The 18190-nt window shown below is 33.6% G+C and overlaps 1 protein-coding gene across 2 annotated transcripts; it reads left to right on the forward strand.

Annotated features, from left to right (window-relative positions):
* Positions 1–637: 637 nt before the first annotated feature.
* Positions 638–17826, forward strand: LOC128986662 (uncharacterized). Of its 2 annotated transcripts, XM_054407139.1 has the most exons (5): positions 638–757; positions 6649–8932; positions 9516–9578; positions 14678–15014; positions 17140–17826. In XM_054407139.1, the coding sequence occupies exons 2-5, from the start codon at positions 6695–6697 to the stop codon at positions 17220–17222; spliced, it is 2721 nt and encodes a 906-aa protein (XP_054263114.1). In that variant the 5' UTR covers positions 638–757; positions 6649–6694; the 3' UTR covers positions 17223–17826. The 2 variants fall into 2 exon arrangements, with proteins under 2 accessions (XP_054263114.1, XP_054263115.1); XM_054407140.1 differs by lacking the exons at positions 14678–15014; positions 17140–17826 and adding an exon at positions 11496–11666.
* Positions 17827–18190: the final 364 nt, after the last annotated feature.

Consider the following 18190-nt stretch of genomic DNA (forward strand, 5'->3'; position numbering starts at 1 on the left):
CAAAATGGTATAAAAAGAAATTGTGAAATCTTGTGTTTTTAGGGTCAAAAATGGGAAAAACCTATTTTTACCCCATAAAACCCCCCATAAACCCCCGTTCCCATAGTCCGATCATGCTGGTTCGCGAACTCATTAAAGTTTATCCCGCCTTACACCTTCAAACCAAATTTTATCAAAATCGGACAAAAATTACTCAAGTTATCGTGCGGATGGACACACATATATATATATATCTATATATAGATATATAAAAATTTGAACGAATGGTGTTTTTGGCCTCTGGGGACATAAAAATGAAAAAGTAAATCGGTCCCGGGCTTAGGTCTTACCATGAGACCTACGGTAATAGCTACTTCCCTATAGGGAAATTCGCTAAAACTAATTTTATATTTTTTTAGTTTTATAATATTTTTTTAATTTCTAATTTTTAAACTCTCATTTTGTCCGTATTAAAAAACTGCAGCTGAAATAAAACTTGGGCCGCCGGGCGCCACCTGGAACTGCGATTGCGAATTGCGACTATTGCGAGTATTGCGACTGACTGCGAGTTCCGACTTCCGTTCCGTTTCATCCCCACTACTACCACTCACTACTACCGCGACCGCGGCGCCGCGGCGCAGTCCACCATTCCAGAGTCCAGAGTCCACACAACAGGCACGCCGGCACACCGCACAACACAATAATTTGAATTCACATTCACATTCGCAACGCAAATGGGCTTTTGGCGAATACAATAGAACCACGTTGTTGTAATAACGTAAGTTAAAGTTACACCATTTTATCTTTTACTAGGTAGGCATAACCTATTCAGTTTATGGTTGACATTTCAATATAAATTATAGCACATAAAACTCAGTTAGGATATTGTACATTAATAAACTTAACTTAACTTACTGAAAGTTAAGTTACATTCATGTTAGGCCTTGTCTGTCAATCAATTTTCGATTCAAAGTGTAAGCTACTTACTAGGCCTAAGCTATGCCTCAATAACTTACAGCACAGGTAGGAATTGGGATTAGGCCTAATTATAAAAAAAAATGGTTTAAATCAGGTGATCCTTGGAGTAGTAGGCCTATTACACTACTGCAGTTTCAGCCCTCAGGGGCTTTCTTCAGGTGTCAAAGGAAGTCAAGAGTTGTCATTCGTACAAATTCGTCACATTTAAACTGACTTAGCTACAAGAACACAAATAAGGACAGGAACACAAATTAAAAAAACTAATAACTTAAGTTTACATATACTAAGAGTCACGAACATTTTTCATGGGTTGATTGATGCGCGACGTGTGCATTTAAACTGCAGTTAGTTAACTTAAGCATAAACCATTTTTTAATTAACTTAAGTGATTCGGAGGCCAACATCATGTAGCCTAATATTTTTAACCTAGCAATCAAAACTCAAGTATATGCATTATTTTACATGTTAAGTTAATCCCAACTTAAGTTAGTTCAGAATGTTGAGTTCAAATTTTCATTAGGCCTAGACGTTTTAAGAAATGTTCCGCTCCAATCTGTTTATTAGAGAGTAAGTCTCTCATTCTCTGTATAAGTTAAAATAAAGAGATGATCACTCTTCAGTAGCCTAGATGATCACTTACCTAGTTCAAAATTATCCTACGTCATTTTTATTGCCTACATATTTTCCCATATATATCCCAATAAAACACCGGTTTTGGGAATGTTTAGCGTCATTTTGGGTTTATTCAAGGTAATTTTTATTTTTTTCAACCTCAATAACTAAGTTAGGCCTAGATGGGCAAGCCCTGTCAGTGAATAAAGTTAGTCATCGAATAAAAAATCGGGTGTCAGAGCTCGCAACTCCGTAGTCTGCGGACTAGTCTATTCGGCGACTACCTTTATTCGTCAACTTCTGGACTACTTATTCTAGGACTAAGGTTCGAATCACGGGGAATTTTAGTTTTTGAGTGGTGGTAGGGGCAGCTGACATACAAATTTGAGACAATACTTATCAAAGTTGTTCACGGTCAGCGCTTATAGCGACCCTAGTGTCTACTGTCTCTCTGGTTATAATCTGTTATCAGTTGGGATAATGACTCCTTCGTGCTTTGTCTTTCCTATTGTGTTCAAAAACGTATGCCGAAATAAAAACCCAGTTAAGTTATGTGAACCATCATAAAAAAAAAAAAAAACTGAAGGATTAACTTAATTTATTGCTGTTAAGTTTGATAAAAAAAACTTCCCGATTGAAGGATAAGGTGTCAAATGTGTTATCCTATGCGTTTACTTTGTCCAAGTTATTTTTTATGAGCATCTAAAAACTGTAGATATTAGAGATATAGGCTATTCGAGATTGGTTGCGACTTTTGTAATCCTAATGCAAGCCCCAATAATTGTCTAGGCCTATTTAAGGTGTTACAACTATTTTGAAATAAATATTTTGGGATGATAAAAATAGGGGGAAATATTTCATAATTTTTTGTATGCAAATCAACCATAACAAATGATTATTATTACAACATAACGCTCTAGGGGTAGGCCCTACATAGTTATAATTTATCTGCATAGAATGTATTTGTGTTCTCAGATTGTTTAACAATTCCTGGAAGTACAATCTGTAGTAGAGAATAAGTAGGTGTCCAAGCAATTTCAGTTAACTCCCAATCATCTGAGCTCCGGTTATCTGTGACTCCAGGTTATCTGAGTTAGCTCTAGGCTGAAATATTTGTTTTTTTACACAAATTCTAAATTATTATACTATGAGTTTCAATTGAAAATAATACTGTAATAGGCTAATATAATCTTGTTTTGTTAGCCTATACTGTTAGTTTTGATTAAAAGTATTCTTTAGTAAAATATAGCATTATTAAAGTCATCTGTAGCAAGACTCGTATCACAATCACCACATAAACAAAGATTGACCTGCACGAGGTCAATAAAACAAATAAATTAATTTTTTTCATTGTAGGCTATTAATTAATACTATGTGAAACCCGCCCAAATCAACGGTTACTCTTAAGGTTCCATGCAAATTCAGCTATACAATAGACAGAGTGAAGTTATTAAAATCTTGAATATTTAACTTAATTTAATCAGTAAAAATATATATATATATAGGAAGGAAACTTAAAAGGCCACCGGAACAAAGCCCCGGGGGAATTTACATCGTTTCTCTTTTGTTGGCTCATCTACAGACCAATACCTTTCCTTAAAGGGTCACCGAAATTTTATATTTTATCCCCCTGGAATTTAACCCCATGGGCAAAGCTCAAAAGTTTGTTCGCGGGCGGATTTTTACCCCTGCGGATTTGGAAGTCTAATGAAAATAGACAGAGCGTGATTAATCAGATTAGCAATAAAAGCTGGAATTTTACCCCCTGTCCATATAACTAGCGTTTGGACAACTGAAGATGTACGGGCCAGATTTTTAACCCCCTGAATTTAACCCCCGGATTTTTACCCCTGGCCGGATATAGAAATGATTAAGAATGATTGATTTTCACATTTCTATTTTTATTTCATTGTAGACATTTTATACGCTTATCTTTATTTATTTATCTTATAATCTCAACTACCTATGTAAACAGAATTCGCTGTTTAATTTTGATCATATAAATTAACAGTTGGCTTCAATGATCAAATCCTGATACTCGAATCTCAAAATTAAAATTAAAAACCTATTCGATTAGTTGATGTTACAAATAAATTAAGATAGGCTACTTAACAATAAAATGTTTAGGCCTACTATTAAATTAAAAACGAATGAAGAGAATTAACCATTCCCACTAATTTATACATCTGGCCAGGGGGTAAAATTCCGGGGTGTACATTTTGAGCTGATCTCATGAAGGGGGTAAAAGTCCGGAGGTAAAATTTCGGCCCGTACACTAAGCTTATAGGTTTTAAAAATTTTATGTGTTCTGATTAAATTCACAACCTTGAAAATATAGGTTTGATTCCGCGTTTATCCATTGAACTGATGTCGCGAAACTCAAAAATTTGCGGTCGGAATTTTACCCCCTGGTTTGTGACGTCACGTTTGCCCAATGGTAAAAACCATTATGTAGGTAGGCCTACCTAGCGTATTAAATACGTATTTAGATTTGATAGGCCCTATATTTTATTATTACAGTTAAGTTTTCCTTTCTTTTATCGTTATATTATTTAAAATCTACGTTTAGTACCTTATAAAATTAATTTTAGGAACCGTTTGGCCTATTATAGTCTTTAGCATAAATTGTAAATACAGTAGGCCTAAACAAGTTTCATTCAAAGATGATTTTGCTTAAATACTAAAGAGAAAATTATACAAAAAAATATCAAAAGGTACGATATGAAATTGCATGTAAATTTTGGGCTGATTAAGAATTTGACATTTAATGGAATGGGACGTTAAAAGTAAACTATTTATTACATGTAGTGGGTAGTGTAATTAATTGATTCTGTTCATTTCGTCCTCGTCCTCAGCCCTCGCGCGACGCCAATACTGCCGTTTGTTGTTGCACAAACACCAACGTTTTGCATTCTTTCGGTGAAGCAGGTATAGTAGCCGTTGGTATATACGCTACCGGTAACTAAAAACTCTTAATTTCCATGTGAATACCTTTTGCATTAAAGTTTAAAAATTACAAGGAAACAGAAAATGCATTAAATAGTTTGAAAGGAATATGTTTATATATTCAAAATAAATCAAGTTAAAACCATATTATATCAAAGCATGCACGGATTTTTTATTCCAAGATCCTGAGTTATTAGTCAACAGATTCGCTTGATTCTTCTGTTGAAATAACGATAATTTTAAGAGTAAGGGAATGTCAAAGCGACAATTTTAATTTTTGGTCTCAATTTTGTTTCAAGTTGATTTTAGTTTTTAACAAGTCTAGCAGACGACGCAAACGTTCTAGATTAGCTTTTGGTAGGCCTAGGCATTGCTTTTGGTAGGTACATTTATTGAAGTTGACAGCTGCAAACATTCAGCGTGTGCAACACTTTTCAGCATTTAGATAAAAATGGCATGGCCTATGTATAGTTTATTTATTTATACTATGTGTAAATGCCATAACTATTAATACGTTTAGGCCTATTTCTTTGGTGTAACAGGATGGCTGATTTATGATAAAATACTATGTATCCTATTTCAATTCTTAAATATTCTAGCAGCCGATTTAGTTGTACAAGAATGTTTTGTACAGCTAAGTGGTAGGTCTAAAATGTTTATTGATCAAAGGAAATAAGTAATATTGTATAACTGTTGCTGTATTAACCTCTTCCCTCTAGTTGTAAACATCAAGCTTGTGGGAATTATTCTCTTAATAGACTTTTTTGGAAACTGTAAAATTAAAATGTTTTAATATATTTTAACAAATTGTTGTTTTCATGATTTTAAATTGCTTTTAACATGTGGTGGGATTAGGCCTTAAAATATGCATGTTTATTATAACAATGTAATATACACATAGATGCAATTTTTGGAAAACTCCACAACTACAGTAGGTAGGCTATACATAATTTGCTTTGTTGAACAATTTTGTAATCATGATTTTTAGTTTCTACCAATCAGTTCTGAGAAGTAGCAACAACAAAATAGTCAATAGTCATCATTGATTTTCGATATTGCAAGCAGTCGTCACATCCTATTGAACAAATTTGTAAACCTTTTTTTACTTATGTTTCTTGCAAGGTTACGTTGAAATGCACTGAGCAAAAATGTTTACTCTTATATTTTTAATTAAATCATTTTGCGATTGACATTGCCTCTCCTCGATTAAGTGTTTACTAAACACCTGCTTCAATTAAACCAAAGAGAATTTTATAAAACTGAATTTTTTTATAATTTACTTTAATCTCTAGCATCAATTGAAAATGTTATGCTATTTTTTAGTTTATTTAGCCAATGTGTTTGTTACTATAATGTCTCGTTTATAGTATAGGTAAGTGGGTAAATGTACAAACAGTGAACTACTGAACAGTTAAAGTGTCACTTGATTTATGGGGTGAACCTACAACTGATTTGGGGGAGGTTTGTCTTGATCAGTTTTTGGGGGGAATTTGCGTCATAAGCCTTAGGGGGGATGGGCACCCCTGATTCTAACCCTCCACCTGGACTAAAAATTGCTCATTATACTTATTCCTCGAGTTAGTCTTTGTTGCCCAGTTGTGGATAAAATATTTGGCTCCAAAACCCGATCGAATAAAATTTAATTCGAGGATTAAGTAACCCGTGACTCCGAAACCCATGAAAGTAAGTCCGGGACTAGTTAACTCTCTGAATAGACTTAGTCGTTGACTAGCGTAATCCTCGAGCTCCAAAACCCGATTTTTTAGTCCTAGAATAAAAAGTGGTTTGAACTGGATTTTAGTCCAGGAATGGCGTTAGTCCCGAGCTCCGAAACCGGCCCTTAGAGGCATTTTTAAGCACTCTGAATAGATGTAGGCCCTAATGCTGTGAGCGCATCTTTAAAGGATTCGACTATAGTCCTACATGTAACAAAACCAAAATTGTTATTATAACCTCAAGGAAAATTGTATATTTAGGTAAAATGTACAGGTAAAGTAGGCCTACATATAAATGATCAGAAGCTTTACACAGTGAAGTCTGTAAAATGCAACTGATTCTTATTAGTCTAAGTTAAGTATATTTTTTCCAATTATAATTGTAAGTTAAAAGTTACTTATTTGTGTTATTTTACAGGTTATTTATTCTATTGGTCGGCTCAAGCTATTTGATTGGGAATGGAATGAATTTGACAAAAACAAACATGGCTTTAAGTAACTCACCTGGACACTTAGTCTTCAAAATTGATGAAAGTAAAAAATCATATGAAAAATGTTTTCCTGGGCTTATGTTTTCGAGCTCCGATAATCCAGTAAAGAATTGTGGCCTACAGGAAAAGTTGAGTAAGGCATTAGATGAATTAAAACCTAAAGATCTTATTGGATCTCTAAACATCACTGACAACATAGGCGTAAAAGTTATCAATGATCAAGCAGTCACACCAAAATCGCAAAAACAAAAACCTGATGTAAAAAGATGGGCATCTGTTGTCAAAGCTCAAAAGAAAGTTCAACATTCAAACGATCTCGATGTTAATGACAATCACAATTCAGAAAATGTAGAAAACAATTCAGAAATCTTTGACTGTATATTCAAAACTTTCCCGAAAAGCTTTGAGAGCCACAAGAGTTTTTTTGTTATTAATGACAAAATGTTCTATTGCAACATCTGCTTGGTGAATTTGGATTCTGTTTTGAGCCTTTCGAATCATCTGAAAACAAGGAAACACGAAGATAAAGCCATAGAGTATTTTAAAACTAAAATGCCCACACATCTCCATCATATCATGGAATTTGTGTCTTTTTATGGATCTAGTTTATGCTGTAACTTATGTCATTGCGACATACCTATGTCGTCCTTAAATCCACATGAGACGATTGTGAACATTATAGCTCACAACAACGATGACTCTCACATCAGCAAGAAGGTGAACCATGACACAGGCAGCAGTACCGAGACAGTCTTACAGGCACTCTCTGCATCCTCTGATATCATCAAGGAAAATTTGCATTTTGTTGAAAGCAGAGTAGTGCCAGAGTTCAGATGCCAGCTTTGCAAAGTAAAGATACCGTTTGAAGATAATCAAGAAGTACTATCCCAAAACTTTGTCATGCACATGAAAAGTCAGGGTCACATTAAGAACCAAAAAGCTGTTGAAGTGCTCAGACTATTCGGAGAAGCCAGCATCGCTGGTAAAGACAACTGGGTTGTAGTCAACGGAAGTATAATGTGTACATACTGCAATAAGGAGTTTGAAACCAACTTGCAGCAGTTGGTATCTCATGTGAACGAAATGGAACATGCAGCCAATGTGTTGTTCAAGCTCAATATCAATTCAAATTTTAACAAGGTTTCAGAAAAGAGCACTGTGCAGGAAAACATAATGAATGAAGCAAAATCTATTGTTTTAAAAAATAAGGGTGATGGTGATGGTGATCAACCCAAGCTAGGGGGTAGTAGGCTGAAGGAACTGCTTAGCACCATGCCACCTGCCCTTAGAGACGTTGACTATGTTATAGAAAATGAAAAGGGCAGTGTCACTTGTCTGATATGTAACCGTGTCGTGCCTCCTAGCACATACAATCTCAGGACACACCTTCTGGGAAGCAAACACAAAACCAACATGGAAACGAGAGCACCTGCTCCAAAAGTAAACAAAGAATCAAACAAAGCTGTGTTTGAAGCATCTAGACCAGTCGCGAAACTAGAAGCTAAAAACGGTGATCATAACTCTAATGTACCTTCAAGGCCGATGAATATAGCATCTATTGTTTCAAATAAGTTTGGCTATGTTTTGAAGAAGGATAACTTTTCCGTGATGTGTATGCTGTGTCAATTCTCAGGACCCAGTCATAGTTTTGAGACTGAGCATCTCATGAGCAGTGAGCATAAGAAGAGAGAAAATGAATGGCTTAAAAACTGTCCGGGCTGTTCTTCAACAAATCCTTTCACATTTAAAGTTCTGACAGCTCTACCAACCAGTATTAGAACATACAAGTGTCGTCGAATGGAAACAATTCCGGCCAGTGTCCTCAATCATTTGTACTCTTTGCTTTTGGATGAAAACCAATTGGTTAAGAACAATGAAAAAGTCATCGTCAAGAATGTGGATGGAAAACATTGTTACTGTAAACTATGCAAGACCTTGATACCATTGTCTTTGGATCTGGATATTCTTGAAAACAATTTAGTGGACCACTTCAAGGGGAAACGGCATGAAGGCTTCACTACGAAGCAAAAAAGTACAAAGGATGCTTCTACTTCACCTAATGTCGCCAGATCTTTATTTGAGCTTCCGGAAAATTTGGAAAAGTTGCCCAAAAATTCAAAAGTCTTCAATTTTGATGAATTTTCAAGATTGATGAGTAAGGATTCTGAGAAAAAAACATCGGAAGACGAAATAAAATCATGTGAGGAGAATGTAAGTGTTGAACCATATACTTTATGTATTCTTATCTAGTCATCTCTGTTAACAATCCCATCACATTCACTTGTTCTCTCCTTATACCAAGCCTACACAAAAAAAAAAAAAACTAATAATAATAATTAAGTTAATGATAAGACCTGTTCTCATCAAGTCAATTATTATGGTGTAACACATTTTATTAGTTTTTTATTTTTCAAATCACAAAACCGAAAATATTGCTATATATTGTTAAATAATAGTTATGGAAGTCATGTAATTATTTACTGGTTGACATATACAGTTTTACTACAATTAACCTAACAAAAAAGTTTACCTTCCTTCAATTTCAATTAAGTTGTTTATAGGATCTGTCATGATCAAGTCTATTATTATGGGTTTAAACATACTATTTGTGTTTTAAACATTTTTCAAATCACGTTACTAAAAAATCCCAATACATTGCTAATAAAAGGGCGGAAGTCATATATTGATTTACTGATTGACAAAGATCACCACAATTTACCTAAGTGTTCGGTCATAACATTACTTGTCTTTATGTCTTTACTACCACAATTTTATCACAATGCTTTTTGGGCAGGTGCTTGGAAGTAAATCTGAGGAAGGACAGAATCAAAATGACAGCCAGAATGAAAAACAAGAGGTGAGATCTTAGTCTCATTTTATCTATAGATGTGTATAATGATAAGATATAAGCTGTGTGGTTTGGCTCCTGAACTGTGAGTATAGGAGGAAGTAATATCTCCAATGTCCAACTGTCGATCAGTTAAACTATTTGCATTTGGAGGTTATGACATGTTTTGCCACAATGTATGATGTTTTGCTAGCCACATCTTCAGCTAGTCAGTGCGATGTAGCTTCGATGAAGCCCTTAGCTGAACTCCGAGAACTTTGGGACAGCTGAACCAGAAGATATACTGTAGTTGTGAACAAAACATCTCCTAACCTCCGAATGCCGATTTCAATTTTTTTATTTTTACTAATTGACCCTTTGAAAAGTGCTTATTTCTTCAATTTTAACAACATAAAATCATACTCAGACACACTAATAATTTTATTCTTCTTTTTTCATACATTTATTTTTTTCCCCATCGTCAACAACTTTTATAATTTAGCCTAATTTTTTTTTGTTTTTTTTTTCAGTCTATTAAGGCCTTTTCCTCCCCATCTTTTTTATATTTGGCCCAGTTTACTTGTCCTTCCAATCCTAGTCACAATTAATGCGAGAACACATGTATATGCATTATTATTAATGAAATCATATTCATAATAATAATATACAAATAATATAACAATAATAATGAATACACTTGCAAATGTTATGTTAAATTTATCTTTTAAAACGTACTGAAAAATCACACCATTTGTTTTAATATCCCACATACACAAAAAGCCTTTAGTTTCTTTTCTTTTCTTTTTTCTTTTTCTTTTAGCGAATTTCCCTATAGGGAAGTAGCTCTTACCGTAGGTCTCATGGTAAGACTTAGGCCCGGGACCGATTTACTTTTTCATTTTGGTGTCTCCAGATGCCAAAAACACCATTCGTTCAAATTTTTATATATGTATATATATATATATATATATATATATATATGTGTGTGTCCGTGAACACGATAACTTGAGTAATTTTTATCCGATTTTGATGAAATTTGGTTTGAAGGTGTAAGGCGGGATAAACTTGAATGAGTTCGCGTTCCAGCATGATCGGACCATGGGAACAGGGTTTTATGGGGTAAAAATTGGTTTTTCTCACTTTTGACCCTCAAAACACCAAATTTCCCAAATTTTCCCTAAACCTTCTTAAAGAGCTTTAAAAAACAAACAATTCAGTATATCAAAGTGTTTTTTTACGGTTATTGGTTACGGAGAAAACTAAAAAAATTGTAAATTTAAAATTCCCATGTTATTCTTATGGAGAATATTGTAAAATGTTGTAGTTTGCTTGTTTATGGATATCTTTTGATCAAACTTGGCAAATATATTCATTTTATACTATGCAATAATTATTTTACTTAAAACATACACTTTATTATTTTCCTTGTAGCAGCAAACCTAGGTACTCGTTAAACCTAATGTTATTTAAATAGATCAATGGAAAATCAATTCAGCCAAATGGAAATTCACTTAGACGTCAGGTTTGCTGCGGCGGGGGTATTTTTTATATTGCATTTCTGGAATATTATAAACAAAATCCATTTACAGTATACTTCCTAGAAACTTGGAAAATACCCTTGCTGCAGCAAACCTGCAAACTAAACGAATTTCTATTTGTCTGATTTCAGTGACTTGAAAGTTAATAAAACCCAACTGTCCATTTACCTTTTGGACCAAGTATTTCCTGATGATAATGTGATTACAAATGTTGAACCAATATTTATTTAAGCCTACATTTAAATGTTGATCTGTTTTATTCTTGATTTGCTAAGTTTATTTTAGAGCCATTTTTACATTAGCCGTTGGTCAATTTGGAAACTTTATAGCTCTAGCTTTAATAAAAAATCAATTTTAATTTTGGTTTTTTTTTTTTTACTAAACCCTTATCATTTGTTTTTTTTTCTAGCTGCAGAGAATTCAAGTCTTAGATTCAAAAATGTGATGTGAATTAATTTAAATAATTTATTAATTAGTTTTAATTTAATTGTGCCTTAACCATGTTAACTTAGGTTTATTTGTCAGCTACAGGACCAATTCAAAAATGTTCCTAAACTTAGATTTTAAAAGTAGGTCTACTTTTATTTTTAACATTTTGTTTTTCAAAAATTAATTGTTAACTTTTTTATGTTAATGTTAATAATAAAAATGAAAAGTTATTCAAATCAACACTTAATGTACATTTTACTGTATTCTTTAGGTAAAAATACTACAGAGATTAAACAACTTTGAAAGATTAATGGAAGTCTTTTTCTCTTTTTCATTTAACTCACACATGAATACAACTCACCCACCTTATTTTATTTAAATCAAAACTGATTTCATAACATACTTCGTTTTTATTCACAGTTTTCATCAACAACGAAGCTATAGTTTTTAACATAAACATACAACACATAAAATGTTAAGAATGGGAAATATTATTAAGCGCTAGACTCACTCAAAGAAATATTTTTGATACTGTTATTATTGTTTGTCATTAAAAAAACTCCCTCAAGAAGAAAAGGGGGGAGGATTTTTAAGTAAGTTAAATAATTTCAGTTTTAAATTTAGTAATAGCTTCGTAATTATAAAACGGTTAATTGTTTATGAACAAATTATATGGGAACTTATAATAACTGTTGAATCTATTAATACAACAAATGAGCATGTAACAACTCAAAATACCCTTGAGTCTGACAGTTACCTAAACAACTTTTTGTTGTTGTTAAGTTGTTCTAACTTGTCCAAGTCATTTGAAACTTAGGCCTACTCGCTACCCAACAACTCATATGCAGTGTAACTTCAGTCACAATATCCATCATAACAGAATGCTACTAATGAACGATAAGTAAGATTTTACGAGATAACCAATCATAGGAACAGTTAATAGTCTGTTACTATGTACCTATTACTGCCACAATACTCGTTCTTCGCAATAGGAAGAGGACACCAAAGAGAATAACGTGATTTTTTAGATCTGCTAATTTTATTGCTTGGTTTGGAATTCTTTTTCTTTCAATTCAGGTAAGGGCTTTAAATGTCTAGTCTACTTAGTACATTAGAATTCCACTAACCTGACCTTGGCTAGTCCGTTTCATCGTTTTATTGGTCCCATCGCCTATTGGTGACAATGTAGTCACGGTAATTTATGAGTTTTTGTCATGATTATCATCGTAGTGGAGATTATCATCGTCTCCGCAATCGCAGCAAAAATCTTATTTTTGAATCAGTTATCATCCTTTAGCGATGATGGCAAAAAATTAAACGTCTCCCACAGTCACGGTAATATTATAATCGTCTTTCACAATCGTGGAAAAATCTTAGACAAATCCCAAGGTTATGGTAAAAACATCATCTTTTGTGGTGATCGTGGCAAGACATTAAATATCTCTTGAACTTGCAGTGATATCATCATTTCCAGCAATCACGGAAACTTCATCGTTGTTAGGGGTCTATCTGCAATCGTGGAATATCTCTTGCAGTAAAGGAAACGTCGTTGTTGTCCCCGTGATTGTAGGAAAAACATTAAACGTCTCCCGCGGTCACAGGAACATTGTCATTGTCTTCCACAATCGCTTCATTAAATGTCACATTTGATCATTAAATGTCAGTTAATCAACTAATTCGGTCATTTAATACTCCTCGAAAAATCTGCCCTTTTCATTGTTCCGACCATGGTCTTGGTCGCATAGGTGGTTGATTAGTTGTATTGTACTGTATTGTGTGTAAATTGCGCTAATGAGTGTTGAGAAATACTTCAACAGTAATAAATAATCTGAGGATTAGTTGGGCATAAATGAGTATAGATTTCCTCAGTAACCAAATACTAATAAATACAAACAAAGACAAACCACAGCTGTCCACAGACATTGCTGTAGCACCAATCCCGCCACAAATGTGTTGGGCCCCTTTTTCTTGACTATAAAAGGTGAGGTTTGTAATTTAACCATGTGATTTGTGTGAAAGCAACACAGAAATAGAAGCCCTCACTCAAGACATTAGACATTATTTATTTGCACATAACATTCTTTTAGATGTGATAACATATAGAACAGGTGCATTGTCAAAATTGAGCCTAGACTAGAAAAATACAAAGTACAAAGTAACAGGAAAAAAATACCTAGCCAAATAATGTTAATACAGTACGGTAGTTAAGAAAATTAAAAAGAAAAAATTAACTCAAGGGATGGTTATACAATTCTTCTATTTTATAAAACGCACGTTCAAGGAGTCCATTTTTCAATGTTTCAAGTTCCTTTGCTTGCACTTGATTTGGTCAGCCAGTTGCAATCCAACCAATTTTGGTATTCACTAAGTGGTTATAGGCCTGGTAAAATTGTAAATTCTAGCCATTACAAAAAAATCATTTTCAAACATTTTCTAACTAGAGGTCGTCCAGTGGCCGAAAACTCAACAAAAATATGTAATGTACAGACTTCTCTATTTTCACCCCATGTTGTAAATAAAACTTGTGATTGGAATTTCTTTCCATTTGTTTTGGTTTTCTGTTTATATTTCGTTGTTATTTTGTCACTATCGTGACAACCCATAAGACCCATGTTAACTTTTTTTAAATTTAAATTTAATTTTGTGTGCTTATTTTTGAGCCTATTTTAGTTTATAAAGGGATTTTACACATTTACAGGAAAATATCTTTCTTTTAACAGTTTACGTATACGTAGATTTTTCCTACGATGCACAGGAGCTAAGAAAAAAGTTTTCCAAGATACATGCTTGCCTATTAATATATGAGATTAGATAATTAAAATATTAAGGTTATTCATAAGAATAACATGGCAACTTTGGAAGCCAGTGGGGTTTTTATTTTATAACCTCAGTAGAATGAAAAAATATTCCATATACTCATAATGTCCATCTGTCCTTTATTGGCTCTATTCCAGATGTGTACATTTGTTGACTCAATTAGTCTAGTACTTTTCATGTGATTGACCATGTGACACTCGCACTCATCCAAACTTTTATTTTTTTAATATTAAGTAAGAAATTTACTCCAATGTTTATTTATTTTATTAAAAGACTAACAGTGCAACTTCAATTTGATTTTTTGTAGCAGCACAAGATCTAAAAAATATTTGTATATTTTTTTAGGCCATTGCAGATTCAATCACAGGAAAAGTAAACAATGTATTTGTGTTTGGCAAAGAAGACAGCAACAACGTGGCTTTAAAAGATTCTGAGGGTGGCAGTGACAAAATAAAAAGCCACAACTCAAAAGCCCTGCCTGTAGGCAGTTGGGGCCGTCTGGTTAAGTTTGAAGAGGAAACTAGTGAAGATGTATTGAAGCGGCGACAGAAACAGATTGAGTACGGGAAGAACACAGCGGGATACGCTCGCTACTGCAGTCTGGTCCCTCGGCGCAAGAGAAGCTGTGGCCATCCGGTCACACCGCCTAGGCATCTCCGTTGTAGCCGGCGTACTTGGGACGGTAAGCTTTAAAACACAAATTTAATAGATTTTCCTTAAACAAAATTTTTCTGGTGCATTTTCTTAAGTACAGGGTGGCCGAAAAGTCCCTTTAAAAATAATTGTTTCCGATAACAATTTATTGTAATCAGAAATTAATTGTTGAATACACCAAGTGAACATATTTTTTTGTCCAAAACATCGGCATGCATGCCTCTATTGTCTCAGCAAAGCTTGACTCGACGCCAAGTTCGTTGGCTCATTCGTTTCAGCATTTCTGGGGTGACTAGTGCAAACGCCGCCCTTACTTTCTACTTGGTGTCGTCTTGTCCTAGGGCTGTGGCGGTGGTTGGGAAGGGAGATAGGCTTCATTCTCTTCCTCACTGTTGCCTTACTACTCACGTACAAATATTTGCTGATCAACTTGCTGATCAAGTGTAATACATAACTTACTGCAGTATTGTGTAAAGGGACTTTTTGGCCACACTGTATATAGCCTACTGTAGGGTGGCTGAGCTATTAGAGTGCTTGTCCAAAAATCAGAGCTGGTTTGATCCTAAGAAAAGTTAGTAGCTTTTTGATTATTTAATTTTTACTTTTTTTGCGGTAGGAGGGAAAAGATTTTCTTTGGACTCTCTGATGGGTCCGTAATTGAAGTATGTGGAGATTCCACACAAAAAAATCGGTGTTTTCTCCTGCACCATTCTAGTACAACCTTTTGTATTTTATTGGAATGGGAGGCCTTGTTCTGTTTTGCTTTCCTCATAACACATATGCTATCATGAGATGCTGGTACTTTAGGAAGGTAGGTCAGACACCTAGGTGCTGCTTTCCATTTGTATTCTCTCAAGGTTTCCAAGATTTACCTTGTCTTACTAGTTCCATTTTCACAGCTTCCTTTAACTTCCTCCATCCACATAAGAGGTTAACTGTAAGAAAAGACCATGTGGTCCTAATGTTCGCCTCGATAAACAAGTATTCAAGTATTTGAATTCATTCATTTTCATTCTAAGGCTGGCAAACAGTGTGTGAAAGACAGAATCTTAGTCAGTAACAAAGCTTGACAAGGCATTTAAAGACATTCATATTTTTACATTTTTACTGAGACCATAAAAATAAATGAGTAAAGACAATCAATTCCAGATTCCAAAAAAACAAAACAACGGGAAAGAGATTTTGTTATGCATGTTTTCATTTTAAAATTAAATTTAAGTGCATTTATCCCTCTCATACTTTACTTATGATTTCTAAAATTCAACTTTACCCAATATTAGGATATTAGATGAACTGCACATATAATAATGAGTTTTTAATGGCAAAAAATGTAATTTTTAGTCTCGTATTTTTATATAAGGGAACTGATCGACATTCTGTAAGAGAGAAATGAATTTTTTTATGTGGATATGTTTTCTTAGTTTGTATTTATTCTTCTATGGTAATATCCTTCCACAGGGGAACCAATATGGGTAATTTGTGTACCCCCCCCCCTTCAAAATGTTAAAGCTGTTAAAAATATGAATTTCTACACTTAGGCCTTATAACATGCCAAAAATCTAGCCGATTTGTCTATGAACTTCATTTTTGTTTTGATGTAGGTACTGGTTTAAAGACTCCATAACCACAAGTGCTTAAACTCCTATAATAATAGCCAATTGTGTAAACACTAATGATTTACCTTCATTACTCCCTTTTTGTTGTTTAGAGCACTCTTTTTAAGCCAATTAGTTGTTCCCGTTTTCACTCCATTAAGTTTTGAAAATTACATGTTTAACCGAAAGCTCAAAACCTTTTGGTGTAGTATTTTGAATCTGACTTTACTTTCCTGTATGTTAAGATGCAAAAAATAATAACGTAAAATAATATTAATACCCCTCGTCCTGAAAATAAATTTCTGGGCTCGGCCCTACCTCTTTAAAAAAAATTCAATACTGTCTACAAGAAATATGTCTATTGAAGATACAGTATATACAATTAAAAACGCAATGTAAATAAAATTTGTTGATAAAGTTTTAGAAAGGTAATAGATTAACCTGATGTACATAAACAATCAAAACTTCAAGGTTCAAACAATTCAACTACCCATCATGCATTTGAACTGTTCATTCTCTTGATTTTTTTATCAAAATAGAAATCTTTGGATTTTCTAGGTATGATACATGCATGGAGACGCCAACTTCATGCTTGGGATCCTCCATCGACTGTGGAATCTGACATTCGTCCTCTCGACTGATTTCATCATAATTTTCTTTCTTAACTTATTTGTTATATTGACTTTCTAGTTCTATACAGACTTTCTTAATTTATTTGTTAAAACAGTCCTGAGGCAATACTCCAAAGGTTTCTTAAACATTGTTAAATTCATAGTTTTGAAAGAGAAATATTTTTGCATGAGACTCTGGAAAGGTTGGACGCACTTTTTTCAAATTTGTATTGAATGTTTCCTTAATGTAGATAATTCACTTATACGTATGAATTTAAATAGGTATTTTTTTATAATTTTAATGATCTGAACTATTTGGACAAACGTGTATTCTTATTGCCTAGTTCTATAATCTATGTAATGTTAAACATCAATATGTATACACTTTTAACAATGATCTATTTTAACGATGAAGTCTATGATTATTTTTGATAAACAATATTCTTAAGTATCGTTAAGTTTTGGTATTTCATAGCTTAGAGGTATTTTTTGTGATTATTCCTATTTGGTGGTTTTGATTTTTTACATTGACGTTATTTATATGACTGAGTGAACAAGACTGATATTTTTTGCCTTTATTTGTTGATTTGTATTGTTGCAAGTGAATTTTGCTCAATTATAATTCATGCATGTTGTTAGTTGTTCTCTTTATCCATTAGTGTATTGTTGAGGGTATGTCTGTGTTTTAGGATTAATTTTGTCGCTCGTTGGATAATTTGGTTGCAAGAATATGATTCCTCACTGCTGTTCTTTTGAAAGCTAAAGATGAATGTTGTAAAGACTTATGTCAAATAAGACTGATCAAACTGATTAGAATTTGTTTATAATGTAGTGTGCCTTAAAAAAAAAATCTAGTAATAAATGTATTTTTTATTTTTTTACCAGTGATATACAGTAAGTAATTTTAGTTTCATAACACATCCTGTAGTTTTAATCCAAACAATTCCTGATCTTTGGGATTTAAATAAATGATCAAGACTGACGAATCAGCTGATCTT

Source organism: Macrosteles quadrilineatus, unplaced genomic scaffold (genome assembly GCF_028750875.1).
Source record: "Macrosteles quadrilineatus isolate MER2022 unplaced genomic scaffold, UCM_ALF_1.0 Scaffold_2__2_contigs__length_208266976, whole genome shotgun sequence".
Taxonomy (NCBI): Eukaryota; Metazoa; Arthropoda; class Insecta; order Hemiptera; family Cicadellidae; genus Macrosteles; species Macrosteles quadrilineatus.